This window comes from Callospermophilus lateralis, chromosome 4, assembly GCF_048772815.1.
Source record: "Callospermophilus lateralis isolate mCalLat2 chromosome 4, mCalLat2.hap1, whole genome shotgun sequence".
Taxonomy (NCBI): domain Eukaryota; kingdom Metazoa; phylum Chordata; class Mammalia; order Rodentia; family Sciuridae; genus Callospermophilus; species Callospermophilus lateralis.
In genome coordinates, this window is record NC_135308.1 from 163,472,502 (window position 1) to 163,498,673 (window position 26,172).

General features: G+C 57.9%; 1 protein-coding gene across 3 annotated transcripts in view; it reads left to right on the forward strand.

Moving 5' to 3' along the window:
- The window catches only part of Fbln1 (fibulin 1), a 69,795-nt gene that overhangs the window by 19,691 nt on the left and 23,932 nt on the right, over positions 1-26,172 (forward strand). For 2 of the 3 annotated variants that reach the window (XM_076853383.2, XM_076853385.2), the window contains exons 5-14: positions 2,507-2,566; positions 3,583-3,684; positions 4,245-4,382; positions 5,494-5,631; positions 9,563-9,706; positions 10,929-11,057; positions 11,787-11,912; positions 14,484-14,603; positions 15,594-15,725; positions 17,245-17,368. In XM_076853383.2, coding sequence (XP_076709498.1) covers positions 2,507-2,566; positions 3,583-3,684; positions 4,245-4,382; positions 5,494-5,631; positions 9,563-9,706; positions 10,929-11,057; positions 11,787-11,912; positions 14,484-14,603; positions 15,594-15,725; positions 17,245-17,368 — 1,213 coding nt within the window. Of the gene's footprint in view, positions 1-2,506; positions 2,567-3,582; positions 3,685-4,244; positions 4,383-5,493; positions 5,632-9,562; positions 9,707-10,928; positions 11,058-11,786; positions 11,913-14,483; positions 14,604-15,593; positions 15,726-17,244; positions 17,369-25,725; positions 26,148-26,172 lie in introns of those variants that run through there. The other variant, XM_076853384.1, reaches the window with a different exon arrangement.

Here is a 26,172-nt window from a genome sequence, read left to right on the forward strand (position 1 = left end):
GAAATAAGCCAGTCCCCGCAAACCAAAGGCTAAATATTCTGTCTGATATGTGGATGCTAACCCACAACAAGTGCGGGAGGGAAGAATAGAAGTTCACTGGATTAGACAAATGGGAAGGGAGAGGGGTGGAAATAGGAAAGGTAGTAGATTGAACAGGTCATGACTTTCCTATGTTCATATATGAATTTCCGACCAGTTAACTAACTCCACTTCATGTACAACAAGAATGGGAAGTTATACTCCATGGATATATAATATGTCAAAAAAACACTCTGTGTCATGTGTGCGTAAAAAGAACAAACAGAAAATATTTCATTGTGTGTATGTATATAAAATAATAATAAGAGTAAAAATAAACCAACAACCCACACTGCGTTTATGATTTCTCAGGTATAAAATGGGGTGAAGTCACAATTTTTAAAGAGTTAAGCATTGACTTACTACCACTTATTAAAAAGAGTATTTTCCCCACTCTTCTACATTGAAGTTACAATAAAGCAAGTGCTTGTACAAAATAAAAAAGAAAGAAAAGAATTTGTGTTGTTCTAGGTGTCAAAAGTAAGGTAGGTATGGTAGTGCACGCCTGTAATCCCAGCAGCTCAGGAGGCTGGGGCAGGAGGATTGCAAGTTCAAAGCCAGCCTCAGCAATTTAGCAAGGCCCTGAGCAATTTAGTAAGACCCCTGTCTCTAAATCACCTATATATTTAGCCTTTGGATTTTGGCATTGGCATATTTCACTTAGCATCTATGTGTATATGTATATACATATATCAGTGGGGAAGTGCCCTTGGGTTCAATCCCAGGAACAAAAACGAACAAACAAAAAAAAGTAATTGAGCATACGGAGGGTACATGTAGGTCACGAGCAGATCCTGCACCGTGTCATGTAAGGGACTTGAGCATCTGTGGATTCCAGCGTCGCTGACGGGTGCCGAGGGCATGTGGGAATGGACTTGCGGAAGGTGCTGGAAGGTGGAGAGTGGATCACGTGCCCCCTCAGGGTTCCACCCCGCCTACAGCTCTAGCTGCCCCCCTCTGTTTCTGGGATGTGCAGCTGGTGCTCAGGGTCACACGGCCAGCACACAGAGCTGGTGGGAGCCCCCTCTCCCTCTGGAGCCCAGGGTGTGTGGCCAGAGGCTGGAGGTGCCTCTTTCAAAGGACAGATGCTTCCTCAGCAAGGGGCGCTTCCAGAGGCAGCTTCCGGAGGCTCCAGCTGGGTGCACCAGCCCTGCCCTCCCTCCCCTCTGTTTGTCCTGAGCCTTGTGGTTTGGCTCCACCCTGTAGGAGACTTCCTGGTGTCTGGCCACCTCTCCTGCTTGCCCGGTGGCCTCCAGTGCCAGAGGGAGCATCCTGGAGAGGCGCCCTATCTGCCCTGCCCACTCCTGCTGGGTCTTTGTTCCCAGCCCTCTCTGGGCTCTGCCCCTTTCTGTTGAGAAAGGGGAAGGTACAGGAAGGGGTGAAGGGGGAAGCACTCTGCCAGGGGGGCATGGTGGCGCACACCTGTCATCCCAGAGACTTGAGAGGCTGAGCAGGAGGATTGCAAGTTTGAGGCCAGTCTAAGCAACTTTGTGAGACCCTCAGCAGCTTAGTGAGACCCGGTCCAAAAATTTAAAAAATAAAATAAAATAAGGGCCAGCATGTAACTCAGTGTGGTGCAGAGCACCCTGGATTCAGTCCCCAGTACCCCAAACAAACAAAAATAAAAGGGCAGCACCCCCAGGTCTCTCAGTCAGGCCATTCGCCCTCTGGCTCTGTGACCCGTGGCTCTGCCTTGCAAATCACATTGGATTTTAGTTTTTCAAGGCCAGGCTGCTGCAGTCACTGTTGAGCTGACTTCTGATGTGGAATCGGGACCACATTCCTGCTCCCTCCTGGGCTTTTGAAGTCAGAGATGACATTTTACAGTAAACAAGCCCAGCCCTCATCCTGGGCAGAGCTCCTCCGTGTCTGGGAGGTTTCTTGATTCCTGTCTCCGGCGTTGGCCTCTCTGGGAGTCTCTGTGGCTCCAGGTGTTTTCCTCTCCTGTCTTGGATCCACTTTGATCCCTGCCCCAGACTTCTCTCCAGTGGCACCTCCTCTGAGGGGGCTCCACGGTGGCCTTCCTGAAGCTGGTGTTTATGGTGGGCCTACTGTGTGCTCCCCAGGCACACACCCCGCCCAGGCCCCGTGGGTGTGCAGGCCGCTGTGGTCTGCAGCAGAACTGGGGGGGAGTCAGCTGGAGGCAGCGAAGGTCTGCTGGGGCCCGCAGGGCGGTTCAGGCGCTGGCCACGTGCTCTGCCATGGGCCTTGGGGGTCTTATAGGGAGGCCGTGGGCCTGGAGTTAGCGATGGCCTCCCTCGTGCTGGGCCCTTCTGTTTCTCAGACCCTGGAGAAGGTGAGCTACCTTCATGAGGAAAATTCTGCTTTCAGGAGGACTGAGTGGGTGTCCTGCTTGACATTGATGGGAAGTCCCTTCTCAGGTGAGGTGGACTCTGGGTAATCTCTCTTGGTCTCTGTTTCCCCTCAGCTAAGGTCTCTGAGGTGGAGGAGGAACAGGAAGACCCCTACCTGAATGACCGCTGCCGAGGTAAGGCCCCGGATCTCCACGGCCATTCCCTGGAGACTTGAACCCAGGCCCCTGGGCTTGCCCTCCTGCTTCCCTAGACTCTCCAGAGCTGGCCTGGTGGGGCTGGTGGGGCAGGGGCCACAGCGACTAGTGTGAAAAGCCCCCTCTCTGCAGTGTGTGCTGGACATTCCCAAGCTCACAGGCTTCAGAGGGTGACCGCTGGCGTCCAAGTGGCCGGGAGACCTCGGGGAGGGGCCGAGCGCTTCTTGCCTTCCCGACCTGAGCCCCAGCCTTGTGCTGAGAGACATATTAACTTGTCTCACAGAGAAGTGTGGGTATATTTAAAACCCAGGGGTCTTGGTGGTTGTTTCCCCCAGTCACACTCTTGCTCTTTCGTGAGCATCCGGGCATGTCCAGACTGGCAGGTCTGCTGCCCATGGTCACCCAGCAGCTGGCCCTGTGGTCAGGTGTTAACTGGGGAGCCAGTTTAATGACAAGACGATGTGGTCGGGGTGCAGTGACAGGCAGCACTGAGGCTGAGAGGGGAGGAGAGGGAGGGACAGAAAGCCCCAGGAAGCCTGCCTGAGGGGAGGGTCTTCCTGGGGGAGGGGACAGCCCGTTTGCAGCAGCTGAGAGTGGCTTAGCATGATGACCAGCACGTGAAGGGCAGCAGGCAGGACCCTGCAGGCCCTGGGCAGAGGCTTGAGCATCGCTCTGGCTGCCCTGTAGGAAGTGAGGGGGGGCAGAGGTGGCACCGGGATCCATGGGGAAGCCAGGAGCCTGCAGCACAGAGGCCCACAGCTGCTGGAGCGGGGACAGGCCTGCTTCCTCAGTGTCTGTGGCTGCAGCAAGCTGCACCCCGTCCCTGCCTTGTCCCTCACAGCTCCACGTAACTACAGAGGCCAAGCTGTGGGCAGCCTGGTTTGTCAGACCCCAGTGGTGACCAGAGCCAGTGTCTGGGGGTCTCCCTGGGGCCGCGGGTGGCTCCAGAGACCTCTGGATGTGGCTGGCCCCGCTCACGCCGGCTCTGATTGCAGGGGGTGGGCCCTGCCAGCAGCAGTGCCGCGACACCGGGGACGAGGTGGTCTGCTCCTGCTTTGTGGGCTACCAGCTGCTGCCTGACGGTGTCTCCTGTGAAGGTAAGACTCCGCCGCTCTGCCTGGAGCCCGTGCCAGGTCTGAGCAGGTCCCCTTGGTGGGCGGAGACAGCCTGGACTGGCTCTCCCGAGTAGGCAGGGCAGTGGTTCCTGGCAAGACACTCGTCAGAAGAATATGAACCCCGGGGCTGAGAAAGGGCCTAGCTTTGGGGTCCAACCTGGCTCTGGATCTGGGACCTGCTGAGGGCCTTGGGCATGTCCCTCAGCCTCCCTTGGCCTTTCCCCAGCTAGGAGATGGGGAGATGCTGCCCCTTCATGGGGTTCATGGAGACCGCCGGACTCCAGTCCAGGGCCCAGCACTTACTCAGAGCCCTGGGTCTGCCAGTCGGAAGGCAGCGAATCCTTGGGCTGGATTTGGTGAGGGCTGGTCAGGGCAGCACCCCCAGGCACAGCGGGATGCGCTCATGGGAGGACCCAGCTCAGTTTGGACAATTTGATAGATGCAGGAAGCCAGTTCCACCCCGGCTTCTAGAACTTTCCTCTGATGAAGTGCAGGGATCCAAAGTTCTTACTGGTTGCTTCATGTCCCTGAATCTCTCCTAGATGTCAATGAGTGCATCACAGGCAGCCACAGCTGCCGTCTGGGAGAATCCTGCATCAATACCGTGGGCTCTTTCCGCTGTCAGCGGGACAGCAGCTGCGGGACTGGCTATGAGCTCACAGAGGACAATAACTGCAAAGGTACGGCCTGGAAACCTCTCCTCAGCTGGGGCGGAGCGCTGAGGGGAGGGTAGCCCAGTACTGGTCTGGGCTCTGTGGTGCTGCCCTCGTGTGGCTGCCTGGGCTACTGCCTCCTCAGCCACAGGAGGGCCAAGGGCGAGGGGAAGAGCTGGTGCCCCATTAATGATGATGGCCCACTTGGGTTTAAAGGCTCAGTGCCCGGTCAGTTAAACCAGACAGAGAAGGATTTCAGGTGCTCACAGGTGCTTTTAACAAAAACAAACACCCCCCTCCAAAGAAAACAAGTGCTTTGCACAACAGCTGGCTTCCCTCTGGCTCCAGCTTCCTGGACGCTCAGAGCATCACCCTTCCCGCCGCGTAAAAGCGTGGCGTTTCTGACCGCTGGTCTCCCTGCCTGCCATTGGCAGAGAGTGCATGATGAGGACCTTTTAGAACATAGTTGTCTGCAGAGGGCTTCAAGCCCTCCAGAAAGACGGCAGCACTTGCATTGAAACATCCATCTTTGAATTATGAGGGTGACTCCAGAGCCAGGCCCGCCCTCCGGGTGTCAGGGGGCCTTCGAGCAAGCTCAGGCTGCCAGGCCTGCTGCCCAGCCCAGTGATGGGCTGACCCCAGAGCCCAGGTCCAGGCCAGCTGATGCCCAGCTTTGAACGTCTGACCTGTCCAAGCTGCCAGGCGGGGCAGCCCTGACATCCCTTCCCGATGCAGTCATTCTTAATATCTGGAACATTCTAAGCACCTCAGAATGAATAAGATATATAGAAGCTGTGTTTATTGGCACTAAGAAAATTGCCTTATGAAAGAAACATGCACTTTATCTGGATGAGTAACGATGGCTCCATCTGCCAGGGAAACGCCTGGGCTGTGTGTTTATACAGCCCTCGCCTCCCAAGGGCCGGGGCAGAGAAAGGCTGCGTTGTCAGTCCTCAGCAGCGGGAGCACTCTGTGCCTCCCCGAAGCCCTTTTTTGTTTGTGACCTCTCTGTAGGAGTGTTGGGGTTGTAGTCTGAGTAGTGAGCATTTTTGATAACGTTTTCTTGTGATATTGAAGTGTTGTGTGATGCCTCTGGCAGGACTCTTGCTAACAATCTCCTTTTTTTATGATGCACCAGATATTGACGAGTGTGAGAGTGGTATTCATAACTGCCCCCCCGATTTTATCTGTCAGAATACTCTGGGATCCTTCCGCTGCAGACCCAAGCTACAGTGCAAGAGCGGATTTATACAGGATGCTCTAGGCAGCTGTATTGGTAAGCCACGCTGCCGCCAGATGCACGGTCCACCAGGCGGGGAAGGCCTGGCTGTGGCCACACCTGGAATTGAGGGATGTGCAGAGCAAGGACCAGGGGTGGCAAAGCTTCGGTGAAGGGTCCCGTGGCCATCATTTTAGGCATTACTGGCCGTGTGGTCTCTGTCACAGTTACTCAACTCTGCCGTATAGTTCGAAGCCACAGATAGTACAAAAACAGCTGGGCAAGGTCATATTCCAGTAAACCTTTATTTACAAACACTGGCCACAGGCTGCGTTTGACCCAGGGCTGTGGCTCGCTGGCCACTGGTTTAGATGAAAGAGTTTGGATTTGGATGAGAGCCTTTGGTTTTAAACTGGGTGGCTGAAGGGCACTTGCTTCCTTCTGTGAGCCTCGGCTTTCTCCCTGTGAAATGGGGGCAGCCGTGATATGTGGTCGCGGGGCCTGAGGCCAGGGTGAAGCCTACCGCCCGAAGCCACAGACAGCAGGGCGCTCGTGGGGGTGGACCGCCACAGCCATCCACCTGTCAGAAGCACTTGGTGTTCACGGTGGAGTTCGCACAGACAGGAAGTGGAGTGGCGGTTTCCAGGGACAGTGGTGGGGGGTTGTGGTCCGCGGGGACAGAGCTTCCGTGTGGGAAGATGAAAAAGTTCTGGAGGTGGACAGTGGTGACGGCTGCAGGAGTGTGTGAAGGTCCTAGGTGCGACTGACCTAAGGTGCTGAGGGCAGTGGACTGTGTCACGGGAACCCACCAAGAAGGAGGTGTCAGAGGGAGACCCTGTGGAAGGGGAGTGTCACGACAGGAGCCGGGGAGACCCCCCAGGCCCCAGGACTGGTGTGGGCGAGACCTGCGTCCCCGCTCCCATGTCGTCCAGCTGCCACTTGGCTCTGTCACTGCTTGCGGTGGTACCTGAGTCCGAGCTGCTGGCTTTCCGTCCCCTCTGCTCAGCTCCCAGGTCCTGCCCTGGAGGTCAGGGAGTGGCTGCAGGTGCCACCGGACAGACCTGGCCTCCCCGGGGTGGCCGCAGCCCTTCCCCACAAAGCTGCACTGCCGTGCAGGTTTCCGTCTTGCTGCTGCCCTGACTTTTCTTACCGAATCTGTACTTTTCTTTGAAATGGAATTGAAAGCTCTTCCTCCTGCTTCTGATTTTACCACCTCAAGCCTTGACGGGCCAGTGTGGCAGGGATCCCCCAGGGCAGGAGCCTCAGCCCCTCCAGCTCCCCTCCTCCCGTGCAGAGGCATCTGGGCTGCGGGGGCCTCTGCTGGTGGCCAGGTGGCCCCTTGCCAGCCTCTAGCTAACAGGACGGTTGTCACTTGGCACTTGGGGCAGTGATCAGGGAGCGGTGGATCCCCCAGGGCTCAGAGGTGGGGGGTCCTGCTCAGACTTGCAGCCTGCTTCGAGGGGCTGTGGGACGGGGCTGGCGTCTGTTGAGGATGGAAACCCTGACTCCTGGCAACGTGAGCCCGAGGCCACCAGGAAGAGACCTCTGCAAGTCTCAGCACAGGCCTCATCTTCCCTCCCCAGGGACAGCCTGCTGAGGGGCGAGGTGCAGGAGCCGTGGGAAGAAGGGACCGTCCCTCTCTGTCCCTGCTAGGTCTGGGGAGAGCCTGGGCCAGGGGGCACAAAGCCCTTCCACAGGAAGGATGTGGCCCCCCCTGGGTCTGAAGTGAGATCTCCAGAGGCCGACACGCAGCTCTCAGGGTCCCCATAGCCTCGGGTGCTGGCGGGTGAGGGGCGCCCCTGTTCTGTGCTCATGCCCCACAGTCAAGTTCAGGATCCATCTTGTTAAGACTATCTTTTTTATTGCAAAAGTTTTCACATCTTCATTTACAAAGAAGTGGAACCTCAGTAGAAAAGACAGGCCCCAGGACTGGGCGGGTCTGCCGCTCGTTTTTCTTTCTGCTGGACTATAGATTTAGAAATCGCCCAGCGCCAGCTCGTTCCTTCGTCTTCAAGTAGTAACTCACTACATCAGCAGAGGGGTTCTTCCTGGGGAGAGTATGTCCAAGTCGAGCAACACTCCAGGCCGTCTGGGGGAGGCTGCAGAGGCCCTGGGTCAGCAGCTCACCGGCCGCACCCCAGCAGCCTGCTCCGTGGTGGGCTCCCTCTTCCCAGAGCTCCAGAACCCTTTCCAGCCCCCTCCAGCCACAGCCTGCAGCAGAGAGCCGCCCGCTGCCGGGGTCCGGAGCGCAGGGGCCTCCTCCCAGTGCTCGCCTTGTCTTCGCTGGGTCTTCTTTGTGCCTTTCCTTCACTCCTCTCCCTGCCCTCTGTCCTCCCTTCCGCCCTGAGGAGGAGAGAATTGGCCAGGAATGGCCCACACCCTGGACCCCGTGTGCCGAGGGATACTCTCAGGTCCTGGGAGAGCAGAGGTTCCACTGAGTCTCAGAGGCAAAGCAAAGCAAAGGCCCTGACGGCTGGGCTTTTCCCACATGGACCCCTAGGAGACCCCTAGGGGATGCCTAGTGGGAGGGTGGACCGCGTGACCCCACCTGGGGGATTTTTTATATCGATTTGTGCTTTGCTTGTTCACCCTCTGGTTCACGCACTCACTTATCCATTGCCTGACGCGGTGGAGCTCTCAGGCCTGGGGACCCTCTCTATGAAGCTCATGATATTTCTAGGAACACCAGGATTCCATGGAACAGAATTTGGGAAACAGGTCTGAGCGGGGCATGCAAGCTCAGGGGGAAGCCGTGAGGGCTGAATGACAAATGCCAACGTCTCTGTGGTAAATACCAGTCTCGGTGGCCAGCACGCAGCCCTTGCGGTTGTGAGTGAGCAGCGGTGGGCAGTCCGAGGAGGAACGGGCCCAGCTGTGTGCCCATAAAACCTTATTCACAAGCGCAGGCAGCGGCTGGACTGGCCCAGGGCTGGGGTTTGTGACCTTCACATAGGGGACCTGGCACTGGCCGGGAGGCGGGACTCTAGCCTGGGCTGTTACCCCACACTGCTGCTGTGACCTGGGGAGTCGCTTGCTCTCTCTGGGTCCTGATGTCTTGGTGTAGGGCACACTGGGTCACCTCAGACAAGCTCTAAAGCGTGGCACTGGTGCAGAGGCCCACCCCAGGGTTAGGAGGAGCCACCTGGCTGTGATGGGGCTTCTGCCATCACTGCTCGCTCCTGTCCCCTACCCCACATGCTTTTCTGAACTAGGAGATTCTCGGAGGTGACTTCCCCAAAGTCGTCCTTTTGGAAGGACCCCCTAGTAGCAGCCTCAGCTGTGTTTTGACACCGCATCTGAGCGTGGGGCACGAGCTGATGCGCTACTTCCTGGTCCACACCGCCAGGTGTCCACTAGAAGGGTGCAGCCAGGTCCTCACTCTGGAGGCGTGTATGTCCTGGGGACAGTTCTTCCCAGCTGGCCTGTGTCAGCACAGGCTCCATGACCCAGATGGGACCTGGGAAGGCTCTGTGGCTAGCAGGCAGAGGAGGGGACTGGGACTTCACCTGAGTGGGGCTGCAGGTGCCGCGAGGGTGCAGAGGACTGGCCAGGCGGGGCTGCAGAGGCACATAGGGCCCAGCCAGTGACCAGAGGCACCCAGAGCCTCTCTGGGGTTCAGCGTTGGCGCGGAGGGGACGGTCACCTCTGCCTCCCTAGCAGCCTGCTCAGGGAAGGGGCTCCGTCCACCTGTGTGGACTGTGTGGTACAGGAAAGCCAGGCAGGCGTGGGCCGGCTCAGTGGAACGTGGGACATGGCAGTGTGGGAGATTGGGATCAGGAAGGAGGGCCAGGGAGGGGTGTTTGAGGCTGTGTGTGCTCGTGAGATTGGAACCCGCTGGGAGGCAGCCATGAGGTCCAGGATGAAGGGACTGGAGCAGCATCTGTTTGTGGTTTGGGAAAGAGGCGGAAGGAGGAGCTTCTTCAGAGATCATTGCTGGGCTCTGGACGCCCTCCATGTGTGACCGTCCGTCTTCCTCTTCCCCGCACAGATATCAATGAGTGTTTAAGTATCAGTGCCCCGTGCCCTGTCGGGCAGACGTGCATCAACACAGAGGGCTCTTACACGTGCCAGAAGAACGTGCCCAACTGTGGCCGGGGCTACCACCTCAACGAGGAGGGAACTCGCTGTGTCGGTTGGTACTGACTTTCTGTCTGCTCCCCGCGCACTCCCTCCCCCTTATTTCTATAAGGGGAGGAAGGCATTCCTGCCTGTCCTTCTATCCCACTGCCCATTCCCAGGCCCAGGCCCTTACTTGGCCTGGACCGCGGCTGTGGCATGCCAGCTCATCCCTGCCTCCAGCCCGGCTCCAATCTTCCCGACACTGTCATGCCTCCCTGTTCACAGCCCTTCAGCAGCTCCCCTCGGGTGACAAAGGACAGATGTTCAAACAGATGCTTACAATTCAGCTCTCTTGGCTCCAACTTCACGAGCCTTGTAATCCAAATGAAATAGGTCTCGGCACACCCCAGGAGACACAGGGTCCCTGGCCGGCCGTTTGCTCTTATTCCTCTGCCCACCTACTCCTGCGTCTTTGGCTGTGGGTGGTCAGCCATCCCAGACCCCGAGGACACTCTCAGTGCCCTGTGCGTCACTGGGCACTTCTTTTTTTTTTTTTTTTAATTGGTTGTTCAAAACATTACAATGCTCTTGACATCATATTTCATACATTTGATTCAAGTGGGTTATGAACTCCCATTTTTACCATGTGTACAGATTGCAGAATCACATCGGTTACACATCCACGTTTATACATACTGCCGTACTAGTGTCTGTTGTGTTCTGCTGCCTTTCCTATCCCCTTCCTTTACCCCCTCCCCTCCCCTCCCCTCCCATCACCTCTCTCTACCCCATCTACTGTAATTCATTTCTCTCCCTTGTTTTTCTTTCCCTTTCCCCTCACGTCCTCTTATATGTAATTTTGTATAACAGTGAGGGTCTCCTTCCATCTTCTGTGCAATTCCCCTTCTCTCTCCCTTTCCCTCCCACCTTTTGTCCCTGTTGATGGTGATCTTCTTCTCATGCTCTTCCTCCCTGTTCTGTTTTGAGTTGCCCTCTTTATATCAAAGAAGACATTCAGCATTTGTTTTTAAGGGATTGGCTAGCTTCACTTAGCATAATCTGCTCTAATGCCATCCATTTCCCTGAAAATGCCATGATTTTGTTATTTTTTTCACTGGGCACTTCTGCCTGCTGAGGTTCACTCGGGTCGGCCAGCGCAGGCTCCGTGGCTGGGGCTGTGTGAGCCGCGCAGCAGCCCAGAGAGCAGAGTGGTGCTGAGTGTCAGGGTTCACTTGAGTGCGCCCCAGGCCTGGGGACTGCTGAGGCCTTTCTCTGCATCTCTGCCTCCTTTGCAGATGTGGACGAGTGCTCACCCCCCTCCATGCCCTGCGGCAAGGAGCACCACTGCGTGAACTCCCCCGGCAGCTTCCGCTGCGAGTGCAAGGCTGGTTACTATTTTGACGGCATCAGCAGGACGTGTGTGGGTACGTGGGTGTCCTTCTGGCCTCGGAGGGGCCAGCCAGCTGCCACCACACAGGACACATGGTCTCTGTTGGCTGGACTGACATGCTGCCATCCTTCTCCCAAAGCCCCAAGTGCAGGCAGAGTCCCGGAGCCCAGGCCCCACCAGGATACCGTCTTAGCTCCCGGGCAGCCACCCCTCCGTGGGCCTCCATATGGGCCCTCGCACTGTGAGCTTGTCCCCACTGCAGGGTGGGTGTTCTGCTCCACCCCAACCCCCAGGTCCTGAGAGACTTGAGCCCAGGTCTGCAGGTGGCAGAAGTGCTAGTGATTTCCCAAGATTGAGCACTGACCTGCAGGTGCCCCTGGCAGCAGGAGCCAAAGATGACAAGGAGTGGGGTCAGTCCCCACTCCCCCCCAGCCAGGGTGCTCAGTGGGGGCTGGCAGGGGCTTCCCCGCCACATCCTCTTTGCCGGATCCCAGATCCCAGTGGACCCTCCCTAAGGGCATGGGTGGAGAGCTGGTGGAGGGCACTGTCCATATATGCCACATGTCAGGAGCACAGGGCTTGGCACAGGACGCCAGGGGGGTCTGGCCTTGCTGCTGTGCTGCTCTGTATGTGGGACAAGTCTCTTTGCCTCTGTCATCAGAGCTGATGAAGCAGGTGGGCCGTGAACTGCAGCCATTAGCAGGAGGGTGAGGTGTGGCCCTCTGCAGGTGGCGGTGCCCTGAGCTGCCCCCCTCTCTTCCAGACATCAACGAGTGCCAGCGCTACCCCGGGCGCCTGTGTGGCCACAAGTGTGAGAACACTCCCGGCTCCTACCACTGCAGCTGCTCCGTGGGCTTCCGGCTCTCGGTGGACGGCCGCTCCTGCGAAGGTGCGCATGGGCTTGGGCGTGGGCGGAGGCCAGCTCTGCCGCCTCCCACGGGGTCCCTGGAGGCTGGTTTGTGTTTCCCCACTAAATGGCTTGCGAGCCAGGGAGACACCTGTGAGGGCTTTGCTCCTTCGGGGACGCTCCCACCGGGTTCCGGTTCCTCCAGGAACCTCCATTCTTGGAGATTGTCGAGATGTGGCTGTGTGCATGGGATGTAGAGACGAAGGGCCCCTGCTTGGTGACTTGGGGACAACTGACCTCACAGGGGAAATGGGGGTGACATGCCAAAGAGGAAGAAAAGCCAGACACCGCGTAGAGACCTGGAACGGGTCATATTCCGACCGCCCACGAGGCCGATGGCGAAGCTTTTAAACAGTTTGGCACCAAGGGCAAGAGGGCGGGGGTCCCACGGTGCCCTCTGGGATCGGCCAGCTTCCGCTGCTCACCCAGTGAAGCGCAGACCCCCCTACCACCCACAGACTGGAGGCAGGTCTCAGCCTTCCTGAAGATGAGGGTCCATGGGAAAGGTTCCTGGGTCCTTGAACAGGTGCTTCTGGGCCATGGAAGGTCCGAGTCTAAGGGGCAGAGAGGATTTACTTTTGTAAAGTTCCCTGAAGGGAAAGGAGGCTCGGGGAGGTCAGGCCACGGCTGCTGCGTTTGGGCTGGAAGAGTAGATTCCTCCAGCAACCTGAGCTTTCCCAGGCAGGGGCTTGGAAGGGGTGTGGGGTCTTCACTGTGGGGACACAGCCGTGCTCTGGTAGCAGCTGTGCCAAAATTGGCCAAGTCTGCTGAGGTGGGGATGGCAGAGCCCCCCGTGTTTGAGCACATTTCTGCGTGCTCAGAAAACAGCGTCTCCTGGCTGCTGCGCTGTCTGGCCCCGTGCCAGGGCCTGGCCCATGGTAGGTGCTCTAAAGGTGTCACATCTCATGCAGGGACTGGGAACGCTTTGGATGGGCCTTGCCAGTGCCTCAGGGAGCCCGCCGTGCCCTGCTCTGCAGTGCAGTGACCCAGGGGGCAAGATTCTCTGAAGCATGGCAGGTCTTCAAAGTCTGAATTAAGGAGGCTCCCTGGCTGGGAGGTGGCTCTGTGGGGAGCACTTGCCGGGCACGTGTGAGGCCCTGGGCTCCATCTTCAGCGCTGCACAAAAAGAAAAAGGTGCCCTTTCCAACGACACGGCCCAAGGAGGAGGCTGGGCATCTGCCCTGGTGCACGATTCTCACACTGCATCATGGGTGGTGTGATGAAGTCGTGGGTCTTGGGCTTCCCTGAGAGTTCTGGGACGTGTCCCCAAGAACCGGACCCAACCCACGTGTGCATTGGAGCACGGTTCCTGAGCCAGGCTTCTCTCAGGCCTGGGCTCAAATCCCAGTCCTGACATTTGTGTGGCCTTGAGGAAGCAGCTCACATTTCTGGATGCTGGCATCCTCCTCTGTGAACAGGGACAGTAGGACTGACCTGGCTGTGGGGGTCTCCCAGGGGAAATGAGTTGAATCACGTGATGAGCTCATCACAGGCACAGGACCAAGAGCTGGACACGTGGAGACTGCTGTGTTGCCTCTGTGGCTGCTGCTGCTGTCATTATGATTACTGGCTCATGCTTCCCCTGGCCATTCCTAAGCCACTGGAGAGCAGACATCCACACCTTTGCTACCGGACAATACTATGGATGTGAGCAGGGCCTGGCCAGCCTTGCTGTGCCTCTCCCCTAAGCATTGATAAAGCGCCTTGCCCAGGCCTGGAGCCAGAACCTGGTTCCGGCACCAGGAAGCATGTCTAGGGTGCGGTGGAAACCACCCTGGGCGCAGGTGGACAGGGGAGCCCCGAGGGCAGTGGGGGCTGCAGGGATGAAAGCCCGGGTGAGAGGCGAATGGACATTCCCTCCTGCTCTGCCCCAAAGTAGCAGGAGGTCAACCTGAAAGGCCCCTTCTGGGCCAGGGGTGGGCAGTGCTCCCCCCTCAGGTGACCGTTAGCCTTCCCAGCCACAGTCTCTCGTCACCTCCCCACTACTGCTGCACGGCACAGAAACAGCCATTGGTCAGGGTAAGAGGGGGGCTGTGTTCCAGTGGATCTTCACCAAGCCCTCGGTGGGCTGCATGTCACCATGGCCACTGATCTCTGCTCTAGGCAAAGCGGACCAGCGAGCCAGACCTTAGAGTCGCTGAGTGACTCCGTGAGCTCAAAGCGTTGGAGTGTCAGTTTTGTCCCGTGGACTGGGTCCCACGTGCCATTATCTGTTTAGGATGACCTCTGGGAGGCGAGGAGGAGCACGGGGTCAAGTTCCCACTGGAGACCCAGGGCAGATTCTGGTGCCTAATGGGGCCTGCCCTCAGGGCTGTCACCACTGTCCTGGTGGGAGATGGCCTGACTCGGGGGTGGCAGAGATGAGGGTCCAGGCTCACCGCCACGAGAGGCTGCACGGGCCCTCTCTCCCCTTCTCCCTGTTCCTGTGGGGTGACTCCAGGCAGGTTGCTGGCCATGTGCCCGAGACCTGGCTTCTGTGTGTGGGGTGGAGAGGGGACGGGAGGCGGCTGTGACAGCGTGAGCGGTGACGGTGACCGGGGCCTGTCCTTTCAGATGTGAACGAGTGTCAGAGCAGTCCCTGCAGCCAGGAGTGCGCCAACGTCTACGGCTCTTACCAGTGCTACTGCCGGCGCGGCTACCAGCTCAGCGACGTGGACGGGGTCACCTGCGAAGGTGAGGGTGCACCCCTGCTGGGGAGACTCCCGGCCTTCCCCCATCCACCACGGCCCTTCCCCCGGCCCTGGGAGGCTGCGTGCTTCGTCCCTCGCCCTCCACCTGAGGTTTCCTTGAGGACACTGCCCGGGTGGGGGGGTGAGGGTGCAGGAGGCAGCAGACCCCTCTCCATGGTGCTCTAATGCCCCTGCGGGTGACGGGTCCGGCTGCTGAGACCGCGAGCCGCAGGTCACAGGGCTTGGTGGTGGCACCTGGCTGAGAGGTGAGGAGGGCCTCAGGGGCCACCACCCTCGTGACAGCCCTCAGAAGACCGACAGCCCTTAGAAGTCCTGGCTCTGTCCCCCTCGTGGGGCCTGACAGTCTGCTCTGTCACAAGGGGCTGGTCCCCGTGCCAGGCTGTTGGAGCATCAACCCAGACAAGGACTCACGAGCACATGGGGGCTGGAGGGCGACTGTCATTGGCTCATCTCTCCAGGGCGAGCCTCCCTGACCCAGAACTCTCAGCTCCTTGAGCACCGACCTGGTGCCCCGTGAAGAGGTCCACCATGGCCTCAGGTGGTGGGCGTGGCCTGCAGGTGTGCTGGAGACCTGGTATAAACTACTCCTGGGTTATGGGTGCAGCTGCACAGGTAACACAAGTGAACCCGATGTTCAGACTTGGCTTCCGACCCCAAGGTGGCCCACTGTGTAATATGGAGGCACATCTGAAACACTGGAGGCCCAAGCTTGTTGGCTGTGTTTTCATGGGAAGTGCTTCTGATTGTCCTCCTACCTGCACACTGCACACCAGGAACTTGCCCTGGGATCTGAGGCATCCCCTCCCTGCGCCTCAGTTTCCCGTTCTGACTTGATGGGAGGCCACCCCAGCCCTAGCACCCTGAGGCCTCTGTGCAGCTCACCCAGTGTTGCTCTCCTGTGGACCCCAGCCTGGCCCCTGGGGTTGGGGCCATGGCCGGGCCTGGGATGCTGAGAGTGGCTCTGCCCTTGCAGACATCGACGAGTGTGCCTTGCCCACCGGGGGCCACATCTGCTCCTACCGCTGCATCAATGTACCTGGAAGCTTCCAGTGCAGCTGCCCCACGTCCGGCTACAGGCTGGCCCCCAACGGCCGCAACTGCCAAGGTGAGCCTGTGAGAGTGTCCTAGGACTGTGCTTGGGCTCTGTGACACCAGGGTGCCAAGGCGGGGCTGGAGGGCTGTCCTTCCCCAACCTGTGGGCCATGGCACAGGCAATGCGCTGGGAGGGCGTGTTCTGGGGTCAACCGGTTCCCTGGGCTCCTACACCCGGGCCCCCAGCACCCTCATCTTTGGGTCCTCAGCCCTCCCACTCTGCCCGGCCGACCCAGAAGACTGGGATAGGGACAATCAGCTTTAGGAAGAGGCCCTGGAGGCTGGAAACCGGCAGTCAGCACCCGCAGTCCCTGCCCTGCAGCCTGGGGCTTCTGGTGCCTCCTTTCACTGGGTCACTGGACAAAACCTGGCTGTGGGCCAGGCCTGGGCCAAAACAGGTCTCAGAGGCCTCTGTCCCGAGGTGCTAGCTGTGGTCAGGTGTGTGCGATGTCTGTGGACAGGTGGCTTCGAGGGTCTAGTGGACCGGGCCAGCTCCAGCATGGGCTAATGGGGGCTGGTGGGGCCCACTCTCTGCTCTGACCCGTTTCTGCGGGTGCTGGGACCCCTGCATCCATGACCTTCCGTTTGATGACTGAGAGGGGCTAAGCGAGCTCTCGTGAGTGTCTGAGCGTTTGTCCTGGCTTGTGCGTGGGCCCCCCAGCAACGGCCCCTGGAGCTGAGCCCAGCCCCTGCCCAGTGTCTGGTCATGAAGATGACCCGCCAAAGGCGGGCAGGAGCCCCACGTTTCCCACAAGGGACTACTTAGTGCATCTGGGGTTGGATGGGATCCTGCACTTTGATGACTCCTGGCCAGATGCTCCACTGCAGCCTGGGGTCCCCCCAGAAACAGCAAACTCACACTCCTGAGCTGATCGGGGAATGTCATTTTTGCCAGGCACTTGGCACCTTGTAGCAGATGCCTCCCAGGCTCTGTGACGTCCCTGAGCCCCAACATTCAGCTTCTCTGGGATAACAGGGGCTCCCTACCCCAGGGCCTCTGATGGTGGTGCCCCACAGCAGGAGTCCCAGCTGTCCCCTCCACCAGTCACACCCCCAGGACACAGGGCAGTCCACAGCGACCTCAGTGCCCTCCACTTGCCTTGTGTCCTGTCTGTTCATGGGCTGGTGGCCCTGCCCCGTCTCTCCTAGGAGGTAACTTGCCCCAGTGAGGTGAGGGCGTGCAGAGGGCTGGGTCAGTGCTGGACTCTGGTTTGAGCTCAGCTCTGCCACTTAGAGCAGGGTGACCTTGGGCAGCCCCAGGCTCTGCGAGCTCCAAGCAAGATGGCCACAGCACCGCTGCCCTGAGTTGTCCCCCTCCTATGCTCCCTCCGCCCAGGGGCCGAGAGCATGAGCAGAAGCCCCCCAAGTGTCCCGTAGAAGAAGGAGCTGGTGCCAGGTGCTGCTGCAGCAGAGGGTGAGGGTGGTGTGATGCCCGTCCCGCCCTGGCTGTTGGGAGGCCTGGCACCTCCCTCTGGGGTGGGGACAGCTTCCCCGGCCCCTGCCTTGACCGTGCTGCCTGGGGTCTCCCGCAGACATTGACGAGTGTGTGACCGGCATCCACAACTGCTCCATCAACGAGACCTGCTTCAACATCCAGGGGGGCTTCCGCTGCCTGGCCTTCGAGTGCCCCGAGAACTACCGCCGCTCCGCAGACACGTAAGTCCCTGGGGCCTGCTGTCCTCTGTCTGTGTCGACCTCCTGGGGCCCCTCTCGTGGCCCAGGTGGGTGGTCAAGGAGCTGCGACCTCAGTGCCCTCCAGCCGGGACATGAGGATCAGCTGAATTCTGGTTCTTAGACCCCCAGTGGCGGGTGACACTGATCTCAAGAGACCCAAGGGTCCTGGGCCCGCCCTCTGGTGGAGCCTGTGCACCGGGCCAGGCAGATCCTCAGCTCTCCGGCGTCCTAGGGTGAGCCGTGGGCGACCTCTCTGGGCCTCTGTCTCCTCGTTCGTAACGTGCAGATGTCGGAACAGGCTCTGAGGCAGTGGAGCTGGTAGCGATGACTGTCGGTTGGAAGTCACGACCCAGTGTGACTTGCTGGGTGTTGTTATGGTGTGACCCCCTGAAAGCCAGAGTGGCTTGTGGGAACAGTGTGGAAGATTCTGCGTCCTAGACCTGGGGCTGTGTGGCCACGTGTCATTGTAAGCGCTCTCTATCCCTGGCCACCAGCGTGTCCATGGGGTGGGTCACGAGGACCCCCAGGCTGTGGTTCTCGCCTGGACCACCATCACCCCTGATTTTACTCAGAGTGTCATTCAGAGTCATGAGCCTCAGGGAAGCTCCAGGCTGGGCCAGCCCGGGAGTGTGAACTCCTGAGCCCTGTCTGCCCAGGGCGGGCACTTGGCTAAGCACCCGGGCCCCTAGCACCTGGGCTCCCAGTTGCGACCTCCTGACCCTGGGCCTGTCTTGGGCTCTTGGCCTGCACCCCTCCTGCTCAGGGGACAGTGTCTTCCTTTAACAATGCACAGGCCCCCAGTGCCCTCCATGTGGCCGAGGCCTGGGCTGTGCTGGTTTTTGGCCGTGGCCTTGGGGTGCTCACTCACCCACCTGGGACTCCCCCAGCTGCTGTGCCTACCCAGCATGTGTTTTGTCACTTGAAAACACGGCCTCTTGTGTGCTTCCTGGGCCCTGCCAGGGGAAAGCCACTCCACCCGGGGTTTGCAAGTGGGTGGCATCCCAGAGCGCGTGGGCTACATGGTAGCTGGCGGGCTGTGCAGTGGCTGGCGGGCTATGTGGTGGCTGGCGGGCTGTGGCAGCGCTTCTCTGAGACATTGAAAAGTTCGTGTGCGTCTTTCGAGGCTGTGCAGCCACTTCTCGTTGTGAGTTCACCGTGTCCCAGGCCTGTGTCAGCGTCTGAGTCTGAGGACTCAGGAAGGCCAGCCATGGTTTCAATGTGGACTTCCAACACACAAAGAGCCACCAAACCCAAAGAAGAGCAGGTGCCCACAGGGGTCATGGTGTCACCCAAGCTGAGGGCAGGCAGGTTGGCCTCGCTCACTGAGACTGTCTGCAAGGGGCAGAGTCACCCTCCACCCTGTTGGTGTGCACTGTGGAAGCCACCGCTACCCTCCGTGCTGGGGGAAGCCATTGCTGTGGGGCTGACTCTGTGCAGGCACTTGTGAGGACAGTGACCCACAGAAGCCCTGTCCCCTGCACTGGCTTCTAGGTGTGTGTGTGAAACACCAGTGCTTCGGCAGGTGCAGTGGTGCACGCCTGTGATCCCAGAGACTCGGGAGGCTGGGCAGGAGGAGCACAAGCTTCAGGTCAGCCTTGGTGATTTGGCAAGGGCCTGGGTCAAAATGAAAGGGCTGGGATGTGGCTCAGTGGTGGAGCACCCCGTTCAACCCCCAGTGCCAAAGTACCAAAACCAAGGCTCCAAGAGAGTGGGGGGCAACCCCCACCTGGCCGGGGCAGCCTGGGTCACTCCAGGAGGAGCCCAGTCAAGTGGTGGGGAGCACACGGACATGCGTGCATTGAAACCCGTGTTTAGCCAGAGAGCTGGGCAGTTTCCTTCCAGGGCAGGTTGGCAGCCAGGGCCTGGTCTCTCCCATCCCATGGACACAGCAGCATGCCCCACACCAGGGGGAGCTGTTAAAGGGAACTCTGCCGTTCTCTCTAGAAAGAGCTGGGATTGAGCCCCCGCTGTAAAGATGGGAGGGGGAGGAGGATGCTCAGTGACTCCCATCTCCTCGTGACTGTCATTACCACCTGCGCCACCCAGTGGCCTGCTCAGAGGCTGGGGAGAAAGATAGAGCTGGGAAAGGTGGGGGACCCGGGGCTGCTCCCCTCCCTGGCAAGGACTCCAGCTGGGGGCATGCTGTGTGCCTTCTGGAAAGATCATAGCTTTAGAGTGCGCTTCACTGGGGTTTCCTCTGAGCTCAGCCACTTCCAGGTCAGCTGGCCTGGGCCGGTCCCTGGGCTCCTGGGAACCTACCAGATGCTGTGGTGGGGTCCTCTTCCGGGTTGCCCTAGGTGACCCATGATTGTGGGGAAGTGCCTCCCTCTGCTTGTTCACTGGCCCTAGTGGGGTGCAGGTGGGCACCCCTGCATCGACCCCCGCCAGCAGTGCTGGGTGAAGGGAAGGCGAGTCTTCAGTGACCTTCCTCTGGCATCCAGAGGAAGTACGGGCGCCTGGGAGGACAGTGACCCACGGAGACCCCATTCCCTGCACTGTAGGCGCGTGCGCAGGTGTGGGGGCGCACACCTCTCGTCCCAGAGACTCGGCATTACAGGTCTGGCGTCCAGATCTGCGGGGCTGTGTGGAGAGGGCAGGCCCTGGACTGGGACACAGGGGCGGTGAGCTTCCACCTCAGCCTCTCCTGGTCCTGACCCTCCAAGTGCTGTGGTCTTGGGTCAGTCTCTGGGCCACGTGGGGCCCTTTCTGTATCTGTAACGTGGCCTCCAGCTTACCTGCTTGTCAGAGTCGGGGATCACAGGTAAAGAGCCCCCAGGGGGTGCTTGAGAAGGAGAGGCAGGGAGGGAAGAGTGAGCACCCCTGTGTTTTCCTCGGGGTACCCCAAGTAAGGGGACAGAGGCCCTTTCAAGGAAAACTGGCTTTCGCTCTGCTGCGGCCCCTCTGGGTGACGGGCTGCACTAAGGTCCCTCAGCTCTCAGCCGGGGAGACCAGACTCTGGCTCGTGGGGCCCTGTGGTGTGGGCCATCCCTGCCACACACGTGGGCATCTCTGGTTAGAGTTTCCTCCTCTGTTGGCCCCTGTTGTGGAGTTATGGGCCAGGGGGGACCCCAGTGTCGGGTGTGGAAGTCAGGACTGGCCTGGATGCCCATTCGTGCCATAGGAGGCTGTGACCTGCTTGCCACCCCATTGGGAGGCTGCTTTGGGACCACGGAGTGTAGTGTGAGCTGTGGTGACCAGTCACTGACGTGAAGGAGCATTCTTGGCCCCCAGGGTCCACTGTACGAGACATAAGCTGGTGGTCCTGTCCAGCCTTCCCCCAGTGCTGCTACCCCTCAGGCCGGGGGCTTCACCTCTTGGCCCCTTTTCCTCCTCATCTAAAAGCCAAGGCTGGTAAAGGACTTATGTGACCTTCAGAAAGCAACTTTTAAATCTGAACGGGCCTCACTTAGAAGGGGCCAGTGGCCGACTTCCCCCAGTGGACGCTCAGCATGGGCGGCTCCTTCGGGGGCCTCCATGGGCAAAATGTGAGCACGGGTCTCTCTCCCTCTGTCTCCCTCTCTCTGGGTCTCAGCCCTCTGGTCACACACCACAGAGGTTGCCTGGTGGACCCGTCCAGGCTGTCACACACCACAGAGGTTGCCTGGTGGACCCGTCCAGGTTCCTGCACAGTGCCCGCGAGAGGGGTTCCAAGCTGCCCCAGAGCCTTCCATGGGGAATGTTCCCGTGTGCCCTTGGTGGTTGTGAAAGCTGTGCAGGGCCTTGGGGCCTCTGGTGCCGTGTCCTGGGGGAGGGGAGCCAGTGAGCAGCTCAGGTCTGGGGTGGACGGAGGCAGGCAGAGCCCTCCATGGCCCCTCTGACCTGGACAGATCTGGACAAGCACGTAAGTTCAGGGAAACATCAGCAGGGCTGGCCACTGGCATCAGGCAGGCTGGGGTCGCTGGACGGCTGCCCCTGGAGGAGGAAGGTCCTGGAGAGCTTTAATCTCGGTCTGTGGTGGCGTTCCGGACTTTCCACAGAACTTGGGATGCCGCCATCAAATGTGCTGAACTGGAAAGCAGAGTGCATTGCCCCCTAATGCCAGGTGTGACCAGGATTCGTGGTAGGCCAAGGGAGACTAGAAACTAGAAGCCTGGCCCCAGTGCTTGGCAGGGCTCCCTTACAGATTCAGTGACAATGGCCTGTCCCCAGTCTGGGCACACTAGCCAACCAAGGTTTTGGGGCCATTCTGAGTGCGACAGGCAGGCAGCTTGCCAGATGTGGTAGTTATGATTTGGAGCTGTTTTGGTAAGTTTGTGACAAAGCAGAACAGTGCCCTGAGGTTGGAACTGACCAGGAAAATCAAGGGCAAGTTATCTGTGAGCATTTACGAAGCCCATGACCAGCTGGCCCTGGGTTGGGCGCAGGAGATAAAGCTGAGAGCCCCCAAGGAGCCAGCCCAGAAACACCTCGTGGAGGAAGGGCTCTGGGGGTCTGGTGAACGGCAGGGGCCGGGTGTGGGCAACCTGGGAGGAGGGAGTGTCCAGCTCTCTGGTGAGCGATGGTCAAGGGAGCGGCACCAGGGCGGTGTGCCCTCCTCGCGTCTCTTACCTCCCATGCGCCTTGTTAATGCTTCCCTCTGGCAACCCCAAACCCCATCCTTGGTCAGTGGAGGGAACCTGCGGCAAGTGAGAAAGAGGACATCCCACCAGGAGAACTCTAGTGCCCCCTGCTGACCAGGCCCATCCAGGCCATTCCTGAAGGAGCTGGGGTTGGCGCCAGGTGCAGTGTGTACATGTGTTTGTAAAGGTGTCGAGAGGACATGGCTAACTTTAAAACTCAAAATTGCCACTTATCACAGACCACGGGGGCTGGACAAGATACAAGAACTTTGTCTTCCCACTGGTAGACTTGGGAGACCGAGAAGAGAGCTAGCGCGAGGAAGGCCCTGGTGTGCCCAGCAGGCTCCTGACACCTTAGGGAAGCACCTTGGCCAGGTTCCACCACCCTTCCCGTTCCTAGCTCCTCTGAAGCTCTGCCCCTGCGCTCTCTCAGGTCACGTGGAACACTCCCATTCTGTGTGGACCTGGGTGTCTCTAGAGGTGGCTGCCCCTCAGCAGTGCCTTACCAGCTTCCTTTCCTACCTCTGGATCTGTTTTGCTTCTTCCCATGCAGAATTCCTCTCTCCAGTGTCCCTAATCCCCACGTGTCCAGTGCCATGGGGTTCATTCCCGGGGTTGTCCTTTCTCAGAGCCAGAATGGTAAATAGCCAAGTAAAGCAAAGGCTATCTGCACTGATACACAGCCTGGAAACAGGAGGTAAGCAGAGACCCCCCCTCACAGTAGGTGCCAAACGTAAGGTAGATCCAAGTGACCGGATGAGGCACAATGACTTGAAAAGCCAAAAGGGAGATGTGATGAAAGCCAGGAGAGAGGAAGCCTTTGAATGGAGAATCCAAATACAGTCAAGATGGCAGAACGTTCTGGGAAGTGCTCAGTCAAGTCCCATCGGGCTCCACCCTATGGCTCCGCTTCCTAATTTCTGGTCAGACTGCCTTCTGAGTGTGAGGAGCCTGGAGTATGGGACACAGAAGATAGTTCCTGTCACCATCACATCACAGGAATTTAACATCTATGATCATCCTTCTATAGGAAGCTAGATCCTGTCTCCATCCTGTCACAGCAAGTTCAGACCTGTCTCCGTCTTGTCACAGGAAGTTAGGACTTGTCTGCGTTGTGTCACAGGAAGTTAGTACCTGTCTCCCATCTAGCCACAGGAAATCATGACTCTTGTCATAGGAGAAAAGGACAAGACACCATTATGTCACAGGAAGTTAGGACTGATCTCCATATAGTTACAGGAAGTCAGGAACTCTCTCCATCATGCCATAGGAAGTTAAGACTGCTCTCCATCTTGTTAGGGAAAATCAGGACCTGTCGCCATCTGTCACAGGAAATTAGGACCTATCTCCATACTACAACAGGAAGTTAAGATCTGTCTCCATATTGTCACGGGAATATCAAGACCTGTATCCATTCTACCACAGGAAGTTAAGACCTGTCACCATCTTGTCACAGGAAGTTAGGATCTGTCTCCATTTTTTCATAGGATGTTAGGACCTTTCCTCATCTGGTCACAGGATGTTAGGACCTGTCTCCATCCTGCCTTAGGAAGTTAGGTCTAGTCTATATCTTATCTCAAGGAGACAAAAACTGACTTCCATCCTGTCATAGGAAGTCAGGACCTTTCTCCATCCTGCCCCAGGAAGTTGTGACCTGTCTCCCTTTATTCACAGAAAGTTAACCACTGTCTCTATTCTGCCACAGGAAGTTAATGTTTCCATTGTGTCACAGGAAATTAGGACCTGTCTTTATCCAGCCACAAGAAGGCAGGTCCTCTTTTCCCAGGAAATAGGACCTGTTGCCATCATGTCACAGGAAGTTAGGACTGGTCTCTATACAGCCACAGGAAGTTAGGACCTCTTTCCATCCCGTCATAGGAAGTTAAGACCTGCCTCCATCTTGTCAGAGGAAGTCAGGACCTCTCTTCTTCGTACCATAGAAATTTAAGACTTATTTCCATCTTGCACAGGAAGTTAGGACCTATCTCCATCTCCACCATAGGAATTGAGATCCTATCCTATTCTGCCATAGGAAGTTAGGACCTCTCTCTATCTCGTCAGAGGAAGTTAGGATCTGTATCCATCCTGCCACAGGAAGTTAGGATCTGTCTCCCTCCTTCCCTAGGAAGTTAGGGCCTGTCTCAGTCTTGCTACAGGAAATCAGGAACTTTCTCTGTCTTGTCCCAGGAAGTTAGGATCTGTCTTCATCCTATCAGGCTGAGGCCCTTGCATCTCTCTCTGAGCCGTGGCCATTAATTCAAGAAAAATACTAGATGAGGGGCAATGGGAGATTTAAAACAAACAAACAAACAAACAGATACACAAAGGAAAAAAAAAAAAAAAGCTGGGGCCAGGTGGGCAGTTAAACTCTAACGGAGTTTGACCCAGAGCTAGCTTAGTACATTTATTACATAGGTTTCATCAAAAGATTATTTGTGGGAAAGTTTCAGCAAAGCAGGCAATCTGAAGTATGCAGGCCTCGTGAGACTTTAGGGTCATCTTATTTTGCTCAGAATTCTCTATCCCTGGGAACTGATGCCTGAACTCAAGGTCCCAGCTGATAACCCTGAGACTTCACAGTTTCCTTGGACCACCATCACCATAGCAACTGGGCAGCCTTGACTTGCACCTTCACACAGGAAGTTCCCAGCACAATGCAGCCATGAGAGGGTCAGAAAGACCATGATTCAAATCACTGCTCTCTACACCATTGTAGAAAGTTAAGACCTTGTCTCCATCCTGCTACAGGAAATTAGGAAGTTAAGACCTGTCTCTTTCCTACCACAGGATGTTAGGACCTTTCTATTTCAGATAGTTAGGGCCTGTCTCCATCCTGCCATAGGAAGTTAAGATCTGTATTCATCTCATCACAGGAAGTTAATACCTCTCTTCATCTCAACACAGGAAGTTATGACCTGTCTCCATCTTGTTACAGGAAGTCAGGACCTGTTTCCATGTTTTTAAAGAAACTTAGGACCTGTCTCCATCCTGTCACAGAAAGTTAGGACCTGTCCCCATCATGTCACAGTCAGTTAGTGTCTGTCTCTTATCCTTTCACAAGAAATTAGAACCTGTAATCACCTCCATTCTGATCCTGAGCTGGTTGTGTGGACCAAAACAGGGAACTGGACCTGGAACCCACAGCTTAGTGACAAGGAATGGAGAGCTGACCTTGCTGCGGGCACACAGATGTGGCTCCCTTCCTCACTCTGTGACCTTGGGAAGGCATTTTCTCTCTGAACCTCAGTTTCCTCTTCTGAAAGATGGCACCCAGGTCACCATCGTGAGCACTGATAGTGGCCAGACTAGAGAGTGCACAAGGAATAGCCCAGCGTGTGATAAACGGCAGCAGCCCTGACTGCTAGCAGTGAAACAGTGTCTTCTGGGGTCTTCTCAGACCCACTCAAGAGACTGTGTGGCCTTGGCCACTGTCAGGGCGAGGGGCCAGGAGCCTGGAAGACACTCAGGTCAGGGTGTGCCTGCTGAGCGCTCCCAGATGGGGCTCTGCTGTGAGAAGGGGACACACTGCATCCTGGGCACAGCCTTTGACCCCAGCCACCAACACCCCCTGTGGGTGTTGAAAGAGGCTGGTGCCCGAGTCAGCAGCCCAGAGGTCCCCGCGCCTCCCCCAGGTGAGTGAGGGTGCTCTTGGCATTGGCCACAGGGGCCAGAGGGGCGGCGGGAGCCCCGCCCGGCGAGCCCCCCGCTTGCCCACTCTGTTGTTCCCTGCTTGCTGAGTCTGCCCTAACCCTCTTGTCTCTCTGCCCACTTGTCTTGCAGCCGCTGTGAGCGCTTGCCTTGCCATGAGAACCAGGAGTGCCCCAAGCTGCCTCTGAGAATAACCTACTACCACCTCTCTTTCCCCACCAACATCCAAGTGCCCGCGGTGGTTTTCCGCATGGGCCCCTCCAATGCCGTCCCTGGGGATAGCATGCAGCTGGCCATCACCAGCGGCAATGAGGAGGGCTTTTTCACCACCCGGAAGGTGAGCCACCACAGTGGGGTGGTGGCCCTCACCAAGCCTGTCCCTGAGCCCAGGGACTTGCTCCTGACCGTCAAGATGGACCTCCATCGCCACGGCACCGTCAGCTCCTTTGTGGCCAAGCTTTTCATCTTTGTGTCTGCAGAGCTCTGAGCACTTGCTTCGGCCGGCCGCGGGGTCTCCCTCTTGTCGCTTTCCGCGCCCTCCCTCGGGATCCTAATAAAGTCTCGGCGCCCGCCCGTCCT